The following is a 16,951-nucleotide window of genomic DNA, read 5'->3' on the forward strand; positions in this document are numbered from 1 at the left end:
TCCCTTTGTACAACTACTCCATGGTAAAAAAAAAAGAAAAGAAAAGAAAAGAAAAAAGAACCAGAGAATGAATGCCTTATAATTTTGATGTTATTAAAAATAGAGAATCACAGGCTCCATCCATGATTACTCTGTCAGTCATTTTTTTTGTCACGGGTGATTTTTCTACATAATACACATAGCAGAATACATAAGAATACATGAAGACATGTCAGAGCATTGTAGCACATTTCAAACCACCACCAGCAAAAGGAAATTGTGCAGTTGAGCACAGCAGTATATCACCAAAGTCCTGCCTCCTTCACCGGATACAACATACACAGGAAGCCACTGGTTGGGCAAAGTCAATTTCCTCTTCAGAATTCAAAAGCTCCGTTAGCCACTGCAGAGCCTATGTTTTATTTTTCTTTCAGAACCTCAGAAAAAAAAAGGAAGTATATAAACACAAAATAGGGAGGGCTATGGAAGGGAGAATCCATTTCCAAACCCACTTCCCATGTTCTCATTATAAATCTGGCTCTTTTTGATGACAAAATATTGACCACTGCCACTTCAAATTTGATATTTCCTTGGGATCATTTTCTTCTTGGAGAAATAGCTTTTTGTGTGTGTGTGCCATGCTTAGACTTGAACTCTGGGCTTGGGAACTGCCCCTGAACATTTTTTACTCAAAACTGGCGTTGGCACTCTACCACTTAAGCCATTCACTTACAGTTTTTTGGTTTTGTTGTTGTTGTTTTTTGCTGCTGTTGTTAGTTTATAAGAAAAAAGTCTCACAGACTTTTCTGCACAAACTGGCTTTGAAACGGGATCCTCGGATCTCAGCCTCCTGAGTAGCTAGGATTATAGTTGTAAGTCACGGGCATACTGCTCAGAAATAGTGTGTAATATAAAGTTTAGTCACAGATGGGTGCTAATGGATCATGCCTGTAATCCTAGCACTTAGGAGGCTCAGATCTGAGGATCCAGGTTGAAAGCCAGCCTGGGCAGACAAAACTGACTCTTTTTGTGTGTGTGGGAAGGGGTGGGGGAAGCAGTGAAATCAGGGCCTGAACACTGTCCCTGAGCTCTTTTTTTTTTTTTTTTTTTTGGCCAGTCCTGGGCCTTGGACTCAGGGCCTGAGCACTGTCCCTGGCTTCTTCCCACTCAAGGCTAGCACTCTGCCACTTGAGCCACAGCGCCGCTTCTGGCCGTTTTCTGTATATGTGGTGCTGGGGAATCGAACCTAGGGCCTCGTGTATCCGAGGCAGGCACTCTTGCCACTAGGCTATATCCCCAGCCCCCCTGAGCTCTTTTGCTTGAGGCTAGCATTCTACCACTTTGAGCCATACCTCCACTTCTGGTTTATTGGGGACCAGTAATATAGCAGATCACCACACTATGTTTTCAAATAATCCCAACTGAGGGTAGGCATTGAACTCTAGGTCTCACTTGCTAAGCAGACAGTTGCTTAAACATGCAGTTGTCTAGTAGAATTAGCCCCACACCTAGTCCTTTTTGCTATAGTTTTTTTTTTTTTGCCAGTCTTGGAGCTTGAACTCAGGGCCTGGGCACTGTCCCTCAGGTTTGCACAAGTATAGCATACTACCACTTCGGTCACACCACCACTTCTGCTTTTTCTGTTTATGTGGTACTAAGGAATCGAACCCAGGGCTTCATACATGCTAGGCAAGCACTCTACCACTAAACCACATTCCCAGGCCAGTGAGCCTCTTGTATACAATTAACCACCAGAAAACCAGAAGTGGAGATGTAGCTCAAAGTTGTAGAGCACTAGACTTGAACAGAAAAGCTGAAGGACAACAGCATCCAGGCCCTGAGTTCAAGCCCGAAGACTGACCCAAAAAAAAGTTTACGGGGCTGGGGATATAGCCTAGTGGCAAGAGTGCCTGCCTCGGATACACGAGGCCCTAGGTTCGATTCCCCAGCACCAAATATACAGAAAACGGCCAGAAGCGGCGCTGTGGCTCAAGTGGCAGAGTGCTAGCCTTGAGCGGGAAGAAGCCAGGGACAGTGCTCAGGCCCTGAGTCCAAGGCCCAGGACTGGCCAAAAAAAAAAAGTTTACTCGTCTTTAATCCAATCATGTAACTAAGCAAAATTATTTGTTCAGATGATAGAAGGCTTGACACAAGACCTGGGGTTCAATCACCACTACCAAAGAAGAAGAAGAAAAACTAAGACATTTATTTGCTGGGAACATGGTTCACAGGGAAACATGCATGAGTTATTGGGTTCAATGGGTCCTGTGATAGATAGATATAGAGATAGATAGATAGACAGCCAGCCAGCCAGAATTCTTAGAAAAACTCATGAATTAAGTATTGGCTTCTACCTATAACATGTATTCCTTGTATAAAGCACCATATGGCTGACAACCATCAACTCCTCCTGCTACAATAGCCAAATAGGGCAAAAACAACCCTAGTATTTTGTAACAAAGTAGATTTAAGAATACAAATGACTGAGGAATCAAAGTCTTAAAAAAACAACTGTAATAACACAGTTTAGAAAATTAAACATATTCTAAATTCTTTTTCTAGGAAACCTCTATTATAAAGGACACTAGCCGGATGCCAGTGGCTTGTACCTGTAATTGTAGCTACTCAGGAGGCTGAGATCTGCAGGTCTCAGTTTAAAGCCAGCCCAGGCAGACAAATCTGAGGGACTCTTGTGTGTGTAGAGGGGGTGTCAGGGGACTTGAACTCAGGGCCTGGATACAGTCCTTTAGCTCTTTTGCTCAAGGCTAGCACTCTACTACTTTGAGCCATACCTCTACTTCTGGGTTTGAATGGTTAATTGGAGATAAAGAGGTTGGTGGGAAGGAGGGAGGTAAGCTGGGAATGTGGCTTAGTGGTAGAGTGATTGCATAGCATGCATGAAGCCCTGGGTTCGATTATTCAGTACCACATAAACAGAAAAAGCTGGAAGTGGTGCTGTATCTCAAGTGGTAGAGTTCTAGCCTTGAGTAAAGGAAGCACAGGGACAGTACCCAGGCCAGGCCCTGAGTTCAAGCCCTAGGACTGGCAAAAAAAAAAAAAAAAAAAGTTTCTCAGAGACTTTTCTGCTGGTTTTGAACCGTGATCCACAGATCTCAGCCTCCTGAGTACCTAGGATTACAGGCATGAGCCACTAGCACTCTGAGAGCCTCCAAAATGTCCCCAACTCAAGGAGAACCAAACCTACATCTTACAGCTGTTTTAAACACTATATGGTAGGTGCACCTGTGATCCTACTACCTGAGAGGCAGAGAATCGTGTTTTAAGGCCAATCTAGGCAAAAAGGTAATGAATGAGACAGCATCTCAATCAAAATGCTTGGAGTGGTGGCATGTACTTGTGATCTTGGCTACAGATGAGACACAGGTGGGAGGATTCGTGTCCTAGAGAGGCCCTGAGTAAAAGCATAAGACCCTATCCAAAAAAATAAAGCAGGGCTGGGAATGTGGCTCAGTGGTAGAGTGCTTGCCTAGCATTCATGAAGCTCTGAGTTTGATTCCTCAGTACCACATACACAGAAAAGGCCTGGAAGTGGTGCTGTGGCTAGAGTGGTAGAACACTAGCCTTGAGCACAGAGAGGCTCAGGGACAGTGTCCAGGCCCTGAGTTCAAGTCCAAAGACTGGCAAAAAAAGAAGAAAAGAAAAAGGGACTAGGGGTGGGGCTAGTTCTACTAGAGACATCTGCAAGTATAAGCAACTGTCTGCCTAGCAAGTGAGACCTTGAGTTCAATGCCTATCCTCAATCACAATTATTTAAAAACATGGTGGAACCACACCTCCTGGAACTCATGGGCTACAATTCTCTACCCTAGAATTTGGGCTAGGGATGATGAGTAGCAAGACAGTCACATGTTCATAGCAACAATGAAACTGACACCATGCAACTTCCACTTTTGTGCTATACCACATAAAAATGGTAAAGAGGAAGAAGGAAAGATGGTAGAAGAGCTGGGCCTCAGTAGTTCAAGCCTGTAATCCTTGCTACTTAGAAGGCTGAGAAAGGAGGATCATGACTCAAAGCCAGTCTAGGCAGGAAAGTCAGTGAGATTTTTTACCTCTAACTACCAAAAAGCCAGAACTGGAGCTGTGGCTCAAGTGTCAAAGCACTAGCCCAGAGTAAAAAAGCTCAAGGACAGCACCCAGGCCCTGAGTTGAAGCCCCAGGACCAGTGCACGCACAGAGAAGAAAAGAAAGGGAGAAAGGTTGCAAAAGAGAGGGTCCAAGGGAGGGCACTATGAAAAGGTGAAGTGAGGGAGGGAACAACAAGAGCAAGAGTGAAAGTGAGATAGTGAGACAGAGTTGGAGATTGGTATGGAGGCCTAGCATTCTGAGTCCTGCTAACACTAAGGCTCCAAATATGTAAATGAAAACTGTCTTGGATATTTTAGCCTCAGCTGACATCCGACTGCAACCACAAGATTGCTGCCGAGCAAAGCCAGAACTGCCTAATTCTGCACTGATCAATCTCCAGCAATGTAAGCCAATAAAATGATTGCTTTTAGCCAGGCGCTGGTGGCTCAGGCCTATAATCCTAGCAACTCAAGAAGCTGAGATCTGAGGATCACAGTTTGAAGCTAGCCTGGTCAGCAAAGTCTGTGAGACTCCTATCTCTAATTAGCCACCAAAATACAAGAAGTGAAACTATGGTTTAAGTGGTAGAGCACTACTAGCCTTGAGCACAAAAGCTCATGGACAGTACCCAGGTACTAAGTTCAAGCCCCAGGATTGGCACCTGGCACACATACACACACAAAGATCAATTAGGTATAGTCTTGACTTAAAAAACACAAAAAAACTATGATTCTGCTACACATGGTAGTTTATGCCCATAATCCCAATGAGAGAATGAAAAGTTTAAGGCCAAGCTACATTACACAGTGAGATCCTCTCCAGGGGGAACACACACACACACACACACACACACACACACACACACATCACATCACATCACACACACACACATCACACAATAACTCTCATTTTACTAAAGGAATAGACAATTGCATGTATAAGCAAATATTAAGCTCTCACATAAGTGTAACAATCACAAACTGCCACTAGAGCTCAAAAAGAGGATTCTGCTGGGAAAGAGTAGGAGGCATTTAAAGAACAAGTTGGCAGCTAGAGCAATAGAAGACTTTATCACAAATAAAAGTATTATTTAGTGGCTTTCTTATTATATTGATTAAGAATATCCTAGGTCACAGGCATTGTGTTAAGCATTTTAAATAAATTTCTTGTTTTAATTCCAACACTAGCCATATAGGCACTATTCTTCTTGTTTTACAGATAAGAAAAGTGAAGATCACGACAGATGTGTCTAGATCTCATAGCTAAGAGACAAGAAAAATGATCACAGCTGTTAGTGTTTCACTGATTGCCCTCAATTATTAAAGGCTGTCCCTACATTTGTATGGGTTTTTTAGAAAACATATTAGCCAGTTTTACCAGATAACAATAAGAATCATTTTCTCTGTCAAAATTATACATTTTAAAAATGTGGCTTAGAAGGGGCTGGGGATATAGCCTAGTGGCAAGAGTGCCTGCCTCGGATACACGAGGCCCTAGGTTCGATTCCCCAGCACCACATATACAGAAAATGGCCAGAAGCGGCGCTGTGGCTCAAGTGGCAGAGTGCTAGCCTTGAGCGGGAAGAAGCCAGGGACAGTGCTCAGGCCCTGAGTCCAAGGCCCAGGACTGGCCAAAAAAAAAAAAAAAAAAAAAAAAAATGTGGCTTAGTGGTAGAGGGCTTGCCTAGCATGCATAAAGCCCTGGGTTCAATTCCTCAGTACGTACCACATAAACAGAAAAAGCTACAAGTGGAGCTGAGGCTCAAGTAGTACAGTGCTAACCCTGAGCACAGAGAAGCTCAGGGACAGTTCAGAGGCCCTGAGTTCAAGCCCCAGGACTAGCAAAAAGAAGAAGAAAGGGGGCTGGGGATATAGCCTAGTGGCAAGAGTGCCTGCCTCGGATACATGAGGCCCTAGGTTCGATTCCCCAGCACCACCACATATACAGAAAACGGCCAGAAGCGGCGCTGTGGCTCAAGAGGCAGAGTGCTAGCCTTGAGCGGGAAAGAAGCCAGGGACAGTGCTCAGGCCCTGAGTCCAAGGCCTAGGACTGGCCAAAAAAAAAAAAAGAAGAAGAAGAAAAAAGAAGTGTGGCTCCTTGTCAGTCTCCTACTTTGAAGTAGCATCAATGAGTTTAGCATCGATTCAGAATGCCTGTTCTCCTCCTCAACCTCCTTTATCTATTTCAATTGAACTTTCAACTCAACAGCTTTCACACTATCATATTTAAAAAGTACTTCTGAAAAGATAACTGAAAAACCTATGTAACTATGTATCCAAGTGTCATTTGTAAACAACGATATATGTGGTTCACACTCCCACATTGAAATTATTTACTTGTTCCTACAGAACTTGGCTTCTGATATTTTCAGTACCTAAGTCAATACATTTCATCCTATTAACAGCAAAAGCTCTGTAAATATGTAACATATTCTATTTACCTCTGCACTGAAAATTATACTGCATGACAGGTGCCATTGTCTCATATGCCTATAATCATGATAGCTTATTGGGAAGCTGAGGTTGGGTTCGAGGCCAGCCTAGGCAGAAAAAATTCAGGAGACCCATTTCTCAATGCATAGCTGAGCAAAGTGGTATGTGCCTGTCATCTTGAACTCTATGTGGGAGGCTGAGACTGGGAGGATCTGGGTCCCAGTCCAGACCAAGGAGGAAAGTCTGAGAGACTCCATTCACATGGAGGGAAGCAAGACCAAACTAAAGTAGGTAGATCATGGCTCAAGCATGCTTCCCAGTGGGATGCATCAAAAAAACAGTGTGCAAACTAGGCACCAGTGGCTCATACCTGCAAACCTAGCTACTCAGGAGGCTGAGAACTGAGGATCACAATTTGAAGCCAGCCCCGGCAGGAAAGTCTATGAGACTCTTATCTCCAATAAACTACTCAGAAAAAGCTGGAAGTGGAGCTGTGGCTCAAGTGGTAGAGCACTAGCCTTGAGCACAAAGAGGCTTAGGGACAGGGCCCAGGCCCAGAGATTAAGCCCCAGGACTGGCAATCAATCAATAAATCAGTGAAAACTAGGGTTGGAGGCATGGCTCAAGTGGTAGAATAATAGCCTAGCAAGCATAGACGAGTTTTACATATACCTAGAAACCATTCTTCTTCTTTTTTTTTTTCCAGTCCTGGGGCTTGAACTCAGGGCCTGGGCACTGTCCCTGAGCTTCTTTTGCACAAGGCTAGGACTCTACCATTTGAGCAACAGTGCCACTTCAGGCTTTTTCTGTGTATGTGGTACTGAGGATTAGAACCCAGGGCTTCATGCATGCTAGGCAAGCACTCTACCACTAAGCCACATTCCCAGTCCTTGTCTTCTTCTCCTTTTTTTTTTTTTATGTCAGTCTTGGGGCTTGAACTCAGGGTCTAGACACTGACCCTAAGCTCTTTTGCTCAAGGCTAGCACTCTACCACTTGAGCCACAGCACTACTTCTGGTCATTTTCTATATACATGGTGCTGGGAAATCGAACCCAGGGCTTCATGTATATGAGGCATGCACTCTTGCCACTAGGTTATATTCCCAGCCCCCAAGAGAAAATATTTTGATAAGTGCTTATAATGCTAACCAAAGGAAAAAAATAGATGCCAAATTGCATATACAGTACTTCCTCAACTCTGTAGAATAATAAGTATATAAGGATAAACCAGAACTGGGATGTAGCTCAAGTGGTGGCGTACCAGCCATGAGAGAAAAAGACAAGTGAGAACCCAAGGCCTGGAATTCAAAGCCTAATACCAGAACAACAAAAAATGTTAACAGCAGCTGTCTGGAAGGAATAGAATTATAGGTTACTTATAAATGATTTCATTTGCTCTTGGTCTTCCCTAGTTGTAAAATTAACTTTTTCTTAGGATACAATAACAGAGTGCTATTGCTGTAACAAATGATATCCAAACATTGTTTTGAAAATGGGTAACAGTAGGGGAAGTGAGAGATAAAAGGAGCAATAATAACTTTGTTTTCTTGCTGAGCTACTAAGAATTCCCATCTTGGTTTCTTTTTCTCTTTTTGCCAGTCCTGGGGCTTGTACTCAGGGCCTGGGTACTGTCCCTGAGCTTCTTTAGCTCAAGGCTAGCACTCTACCAGTTGAGCAACAGCGCCACTTTGGGCTTTTTCTGTTAATGTGGTACTGAAAAATGGAACCCAGGGCTTCATGCATGCTAGGCAAGCAATCTACCACTAAGCCACATTGCTAGCCTCTCTTTCTTTTTTCTTTCTTGTTTTTTCTTTTCCTCCTCCTCCTTCTGCTTTTTCTTTTTTTTCTGAACTCTATGCCCCTATCTTTAGCATTCTATGTTTTCAAATCCTGTGGGAATAATGATCTATAGAAAATCTAGTAGTACACATTAAAAATATCAAGAATACCAGTTACATCTACAAAAGGTTATCTGAAAACAGTTTTTGTTTTTTTATAAATGGCTGGGGCTGGGAATGTGACTTAGCAGTAGAGTACTTGCCTGGCATGCATGAAGTCCTGGGTTGATTCCTCAGTACTACACAAACAGAAAAAGCAGGACGTGGCGCTGTGGCTCAAGTAGTAGAGAGCTAGCCTTGAGCACAAAGAGGCTCAGGGACAGCGCCCAGGCCTTAGTTCAAGCCCCACAAACAACAAGAAAAAAAGGTTAAGAAGCTCAGGGACAGTGTCCAGGCCATGAGTTCAAGCCCTAGGACTGGTTAAAAAAAAAAAAAAAAAGGCTGGGTACTGGTGGCTCACACCTATAATCCTAGCTACTTAGGAGACTAGAATCTGAGGATCATGGTTCCAAGCCAGCCCAAGCAGGAAAGGCTGTGAAACTCTCATCTCTAATTAACCCAAAAAACTGGAAGTGCTGCTGTGGCTCAAAGTGGAAGAGCACTAGCCTTGAGCAAAAAAGCTCAAGGACAGTGCCCTGGTCCTGAGTTCAAGCCTCATGACTTAGAAAAAAATAAAAAGTAGGGGCTGGAATATGGCTTACTGGTAGAATGCTTATCTTGCAAGCAAGAAGTCCTGGGTTCGATTCTTCAGCACCATATAAACAGAAAGGCCAGAAGTGGTGCTGTGGCTCAAGTGGTAGAGTGTTAGCCTTGAGCAAAAAGAAGCCAGGGACCGTGCTCAGGCCCTGAGTCCAAGCCTCAGGACTGACAAAAAATAAAATAAAATAATAAATAAAAATGAAGCCAGGCAGAGTGGTGTACAAAGTTTGTCCTAGCTACTCAGGAGGATGAGGCAACAGAGTTCCTATAGCCCAGGAGCTCAAGGCCAGCCTAAGCAACATAGTGAGATGCTCATTCATGCTCAAAAGCAAAACAGAGCCCAGCATCAGGGACTCACCTAGCTACCCAAGAGGCTGAGATCTGAGGACCACAGTTCAAAGCCAGCCTGGGAAGGAAAGTCAGTGAGATTCGATCACCAATTATGGAACAAAAAGGCAGAAATGACACTGTGGTTCAAAGTGGTAGTGTACTAGCCTTGAGCACAAAAGCTCAGGATAGCACCCAGGCTCTGAGTTCAAGCCCCAGGACTAGCACAAAAAAATGAAAATTAAATTAAAATGAATGAATTAAAATAAAAAAGCAAATTGAGCATGATATTGCATACCTGTAATCCCAGCACTTTGGAGGCTGTGGAAGGAAGATCTCAACTTTAAGGCCACTTAACAAGACCTTCTCTCATGGGACTGGGAATATGGCCTAGTGGCAAGAGTGCTTGCCTTGTATACATGAGGCCCTGGGTTTGGTTCCTCAGCACCACATATATACAAAATGGCCAGAAGTGGCGCTGTGGCTCAAGTGGTAGAGTGCTAGCACTAAGCAAAAGAAGCTTAGGAACAAGTGCCCAGGCCCAGAGTCCAAGCCCCAGGACTGGCAAACAAACAAACAAAAAAGAAAATCTGGCCACTGATGCTTCATGCTTGAAATCCTGAAGATCAAGATTTAGAGAGCAGAAAAGCCTGTGAGACTCTTATCTTCAATTAACCACTAAAATGCTCTAAGTGGAGCTAAGCAAGAGTATCAGGCCCTGAGTCAAGCCCTAAAACAGGCATACACACACAAAAGACAGCCAAGGGGCTTAGTGGTAGAGTGCTTGCCTAGCATCCTCAGTACCACATAAACAGAAAAAGCCAGAAGGAGCACTGTGGCTCAAGTGGTAGAGTGCTAGCCTTGAGCAAAAGGAAGCTCAGGGACAGTGCCCAGGCCCTGGGGCTTCCAGGCCCTGAGTTCAAGCCCCAGAAGTGGCAAAAAAAAAAAAAAAAAAAAAGACAGCTAAGCACCAGTGGCTCATGCCACTTACACTCAGAAGGCTGAGATCTAAGGATAAGAGGTTTGGAAGAAAGTTCTCTGTGAGACTCTTATCTCCAATTAACCACCAAAAAGCTAGAAGTAGAGCTGTGGCTCAAGTGGTTCAGAGCTAGCCTTGAGATTTTAAAAATACCTCAAGGACAGTGCCCAGGCCTTGAGTTCAAGCCCCAGGACAGGCACCAAGAAAAGAAAAAAAGACACGCAAGATAAGTAATGACCAGATGTTATTCATTTCCATATAGTTGCACAATTATTTAAAACATTTTAAACAGTATCTTATCTATGGCTGGAGAGACAAAAAAAATCACTATACTAAAAGGCAAATACCACTGTATAGTATGAACCATATAACTGCAAAGACTAAAATACTGGCATTTATCACTTCTAATACCTTACACTAATCCCCCTTTGATAATGTAGAAACACAGATTTTAAATTGCAGCCCTAGAGCTCTGCCAGCAATGTCCTGAAGTTAATGCTGCATGTGAGGACTGAGTGAATAGCTGGCATCCCTATTTATTAACTATACTTGAAACAAGCAGAAAAGCCTATATGCTGTAGAATAAATAGGGCAAGTGATAAAATATGCAATGGAAGTGTAATCTAAAAATAAATGTACACAAACTTGGGTTTTCCTTACTTGTTTTATTTTTGGGGTGTTAACCTAACTATTGGCCACTACAGAGTAAATTCATGAGGGAAGGGGTCTATTTCCTTAACTTCATTATATAGGACCTAGAAACACCTCTGATCCATAATGAATATTTGCTCTAAGGAGAGTGGAAGTTAATTTATTTGGTATTCACATCTAAGTACCAAATATTCCAGGGAGCTACAGAGAATTATTCTCTTTTACATTATATTTCCTTCTTTTTCTTTCTTCCTTTCTTTCCTTGTGTGTGTGCACGCGTGTGCACCAGTACTGAAGACTAAACTCAAGGCCTTTTCTCTCAAGGCTGGCACTTAACCACTTGAGCCACACAAAGAACTGTTCTTAATGATTTCAGCATTAGGACAGAGTAGCTATAAACATCTGATTTCCCGAAAACAACAAAACATCTATCTAGCCTTTAACTTATTCAAGCACTAAGATTTAGAGCCAACTCTTCCATTCTGACACAGAACTTCCTTTTCTCTGAAAACAGAGGGCAGGGCCTAAACCACAGAGGAGAAACTACTACACAGTGACAGTTGTTTTTGACAGAATAGATTTTTGTCCTTCCTTCTAGACTTTCATATTCATAATTTCTTATTGAAATACAAACTTTATGAGACTATAAAAGGGTAAGGAGCAAACACAAAGCTAAAAAGTAGGCAAAGAGTTTCCTAGGGGAAGAGTTTCTAAAAGGATTTAAACAAACCTTAAACATAAAAAAAGTTACTATGTGATCCAGTAATTAGTAGATACATTCTTAAAAACAAAGCACATGCCCTCATAAAGTTGTATGTTCAGTTGTATACAGGTATTCATAGCAGCATTATTGATAATGTCCAGTTATGAATGACTAGATAAATAAAATGTGATATATACACACCACAAAAATTATTCAGCAAGAAATCCTGAAAATATATGTGAAAGAAGTCAGTCACGAGGGATTACATATTGTATCGTTCCATGTACACACAATGCTCAGAACAAGCAAATTCGGAGACAGAAAGTTTCGTTAGTACCAGGGAACTAGTAACAGAGACAGCTTATAAGGGGTAGGATATTTTTCAGGGCATGACAAAAATATTCTAGATAAAATTAGCCAACCATAGTAGTTGCACAATTTTATAAGTATATTTAAAAATAAAAACTCAGGGTCTGGGAATGTGGCTTTAGAAAAAGTTGGAAGTGGCTCTGTGCTCAAGTGGTAGAGTGCTAGCCTTGAGCAAAAAGAAGCTCTGGGACAGTGCCCAGGCCCTGAGTTCAAGCCCCAGGACTGGCAAAAAATAAAATAAACTACGTGGTTACTGTATATGATTTTGGTACACTGGATATTATATATATGCCTACCTGATCTAGGGAAGGGAAAGAAAAATGAGGGTGTAAGATATCACAAAAAAAGTATTCACTGCCTTATTATGTAACTGTATCCCCTTTGTACAACACCTTGTCAATAAAATTTAATTTAAAAAAAGAAATAAAGGAAATATGCTTAAAGAAAAAATAAATTTAAAAAAAGGGGGCTGGGAATATGGCCTAGTGGCAAGAGTGCTTGACTCGTATACATGAGGCCCTGGGGGCTGGGAATATGGCCTAGTGGTAAAGTGCTCACCTCATATAGATGAAGCCCTGGGTTCAATTCCCCAGCACCACATATATACAAAACGGCCAGAAGTGGTGCTGTGGCTCAAGTGGCAGAGTGCTAGCCTTGAGCAAAAAGAAGGCAGGGACAGTGCTCAGGCCCTGAGTCCAAGGCCCAGGACTGGCAAAACATAAACAAACAAACAAACACACAGACAGACAGACAAAAGCCCTGCCAGATGTCAGTGACTCACACCTGTAATTCTAGCTACTCAGGAGGCTGAGATCTGAGGATCATAATTCAATACCAGCCTGGGCAGGAAAATCCATGAGAATCTCCAATTAACTACCAAAAAAATAGAAATGACACTAGCCTTGAACACAAAAGCTCAGGGGCAGTGTCCAGGCCTAACTTCAACCAGGACCAACACACACACAATAACTAAATAAATAAAAACTGTATTATATATTTTACATTGGAGACTCTTATTTCCAATTAACTACCAAAAAGTCAGAAATGAAGCTTACGTGAGAGAATAAGAAAGCTAGTATCTAGACTATTGAGTTCAAGCCCCGGTACAGGCATAAAAAATGAAATAAAATAATACATACATATACAAACACATACACACACACATACGTACGTATGTACATACATACAGGATAGCATCCCTTCCTCTCTGCGCTTCTCATTTTCCCTATACAAAAATTTAAAAGCCATGTATTTTATGTAAAACAAATAAATAACATAAAGTGACTAGAATTCTAAAAATACACTAAACAACAAAACCAAACAGCTACTTATTTTTTTATTTTTGTAATATATATGTTCCTTAAAATGTTAGTTGAAATACTAGAGATGTAGCTAAGTGGTACAGAGCTTGCCTACCATTCCAAAGACCCTGAGTTCCAGCAAGAAAGAGAAGAGAAAGGGAGAGGGAGAGAGACACAAAGAGAGAGAGACAGACAGAAATGACAGAGAAGATGAGAGGCCTGAGGATTGTGAGATCAAGGTCATATCTAAATCTATCTTAAAAATAAAAAGAAAGGGGGGCTGGGGATTTGGCCTAGTGGCAAGAGTGTTTGCCTAGTATACATGAAGCCCTGGGTTCAATTCCCTAGCACCACATATACAGAAAATGGCCAGAAGTGGCGCTGTGGCTTAAGTGGCAGAGTGCTAGCCTTGAGCAAAAAGAAGCCAGGGACAGTGCTCAGGCCCTGAGTCCAAGCCCCAGGACTGCCAAAAAAAAAAAAAAAAGAAAGAAAGAAAGAAAGAAAGAAAGAAACTAAACTAAAAGGAGGGGCTGGGACTATGGCCTAGTGTAGGGTGCTTGCCTCGTACACATGAAACCCTGGGTTCCTCAGCACCACATATATAGTAAAAGCTAGAAGTGGCACCGTGACCCAAGTGGTAGAGTGCTAGCCTTGAGCAAAAAGAAGCTCAGGTGCTTAGGCCCTTAGTCCAAGCCCCAGGACCGGCCAAAAAACCAACAAACAAAACAAAATCTCTAAAAGGAAAACAAAAAGAAAATTGTCAGAGATATTATTCTACAAATCCAAACATGCACACTCACACATTCTAGCTAACAGAAGAGAGCTATACTAGTATTTCAAGTATAGTCAGAAGGCACTGTCATCATAAATCTAACTGATGGATATGCTTTTAATTTTTCCTACCTCAAAGATAAATAAATATAACTGATGAATATGCTTTTAATCTTTTCTACCTCAAACATAAGACAGTGGCTCTCAAAAGTAAAGCAAAACAAAACACCTACATTAAACCACATTAAGTTACCAGAAAGAATGATCTGTATTTTTAAATTACTGGATACAAAACAGACTATGGATATAGTATACTTACAGCACGGTTGCTAACATGTGCAAGGCTCTGGGTATGATTCCCAGAAATATACAGATTTTTAAAATATAATAAAAGAATACAGATTTGTTTTGGTGTTGTTTTTTTGCAGTGCTTGGAATTGAACCCATGATCTTACTACATATGCTAGGTAAGCACTCTCTCACTGAGGCACACCCCCAGCCTTTGGTTTGGAAACTGAACTCTAAAGGACATATGATGGGAAATCACACTTTTTTTTAATGCATACAATATGCAGTCATGAGACATTCCTCAGCACCACTCCCAGGTGCTAACCTCATTCTTTCAGTGTCAACTCTACTGCTTAATTGCTGACACAGAGTTAAACCATCATGCTTACATAAAAGACACTTAAACTAGTTGAAACATTAGTCATATGTAAGAGGCATTTTTTTTTTTTTTTACAATACTGGAATTTGGACTCAGAACTTCACTTGCTAGTTAAGTACTTTACTACTTGGGCCACACACACATACCCAAAGCAACAAATTTTGTGCATGTGTGTGTGCAAGTACATACTCATACCAGTAGCAGGGCTTGAACTCAGGGCCTGTCCCTTATAGCATTTTCACTCAAAGCTAGCATTCAGCTTGTCACAGCCCTACTTCCAGCTGGTTAATTGGAGATAAGCCACAAGGACTTTTCTGACTGGGCTGGCTTTAGTCTTTTATCCTCAGATCTCAGCCTCTTGAGCAGTTAGTGTTACAGGCAGGACCAGCAGCACATACCCCTCAAGAAGTGTTATAACCTTTTTTTTGAAAAACAATATACTGGATTTAGAACCTTTATTTCCAAATACCAAGAGTAATGCAGATGTTTCCAAAGGAAAATCTAGATAAGTGCACTGAAAAGCCTTGAAAAATATTCATCAAATCAAGACAATCATATCTACGTTCCCAGTTTAGCTACTGAAGTATGAATAATATCTGCGGTACATCAGCTCTACTACAAGGATTTAAAAATATGTAAAACCCATAGCATTTTATATATTCTTAGCGATAACAATATCCAAAGACACTATCATCTTACTATAAGCATAAGACTATATACATTAATATTAGACCCATAAAAATTCAAATGGAAACCCATTTACACCCCAAAAAGTTTAAGAAGCATTTATGTTAATAGTGGCCTGAAGATACCCCACCACACACTCGGCAGTGGGTTCTATCTTTTTCTGTTTGAGAGTGCTAAGAACCCCACGTGTTTTCCCTCTATCTTTGATAACCCTTTCCCCAAGGAAGAGATAACTGCACCACTTGAAGTAAATATATTTAGCTTCTCCTTCAGCAGTCCTGTCTCATTATCTTTTTACATTTCCCTTTGCCTGTGTATACCATCCCAGAAGCATCTCATTTTTCCTTCTTCTGCCCTTCCAACAGGTTCACCTTAAATTCTAAACCATCTAGAACAAGATTACTTTTATTCAAGGCAGTCAGGACCATAACATTCAAACATTAACATGATGGCTACCCTTCCCAATTCCTAGCTCTTCTCTCTTTGGTCTCCAATCCTCACCACAATATGTATTCGGACTCCACTTTTAATCCCCCCATTCCAGGTCGCTGCCCCACATTTTCCTCAGGATCCCTAAAATGAAGTTTCCCCAAATAACCCCCAACTTGTGATAACTTCCGTTATCACAAGATGTTGCTCACTGGAGCCCTAAATGTATTTCCCATTACCGTCCCGCACGGTTTGGCGAACGCTCCCCGATCCCCCAAATTTTGTCTTTCCCTTCTGATTTCCCCGTCTTCTACTTCCCCCATAGCAGATCCAACCAGGTCTCCGTCCACCTTCCGAACTTCCTTCCTCTAGTTCCACAAGTTTTCCGGCATTCCCGCCCGCCCGAGCCTCCTCAGCCCGCGCCCACCGCCCGGGGCCCACAGCGCCCCTCCGAGCGCGGCCCTCGGACCTGCCTCTGCGCCTCCTGCAGCCCCTGCAGTCGCAGCCCCAGCTCCCGCCGGTAGCTCTGCGCCGCCTCCACGTTCTCACGGGCCTCCTGCAGCAACAGCTCGGGCTCCGGCTCCATCACGCCCCTCATCCGGCCGCGCGGCAGCCGACCGGGACGCGAGTTCACCACTGAGCCGGGCACCCGGGAGCAGCCCAGCACCGCCTCGCGCACGCGCAAAAGCCGCCACGAAAACCACGCCCCCCGCTCCTGCCACGCCCGCCAGGCCCCGCCCCGCCCCGCCCCACCCCACCCTACCGCAGCTTGATTGACAGCTCCGCAGCCGCGCCTCAAACGAATGGCGTTTGGCGGTCCTCGCTTGGGCCTAGGGGCTCAGCGGGCTTCTGGGCTGGCAAGCTCAGCCCCCGCACCACGCTTCCTCGCGAAAACTCATGGCGCGATTAGTACGAGCGCGTGGCGAAGTGCTTCCCACATTTTATCGCATTTACAGCCCTACTTTGATTTCTACTGCACGGAAGAAGAAGCGAGGCACGGAAGGGAATCCATTTTCCCAAGGTCAGCATTT

General features: G+C 42.9%; 1 protein-coding gene across 1 annotated transcript in view; it reads right to left on the minus strand.

Moving 5' to 3' along the window:
• The window catches only part of Crlf3 (cytokine receptor like factor 3), a 39,536-nt gene extending 22,949 nt beyond the window's left edge, over positions 1–16,587 (minus strand). The window contains exon 1 of the mRNA XM_048367358.1: positions 16,390–16,587. Within this exon, the coding sequence (XP_048223315.1) occupies positions 16,390–16,518 (129 nt within the window). The 5' untranslated portion in view covers positions 16,519–16,587. The remainder of the gene's footprint in view (positions 1–16,389) is intronic.
• Between the last annotated feature and the right edge of the window lie 364 nt (positions 16,588–16,951).

The sequence above is a fragment of the Perognathus longimembris genome, chromosome 17 (genome assembly GCF_023159225.1).
Source record: "Perognathus longimembris pacificus isolate PPM17 chromosome 17, ASM2315922v1, whole genome shotgun sequence".
NCBI classification, from domain to species: Eukaryota; Metazoa; Chordata; class Mammalia; order Rodentia; family Heteromyidae; genus Perognathus; species Perognathus longimembris.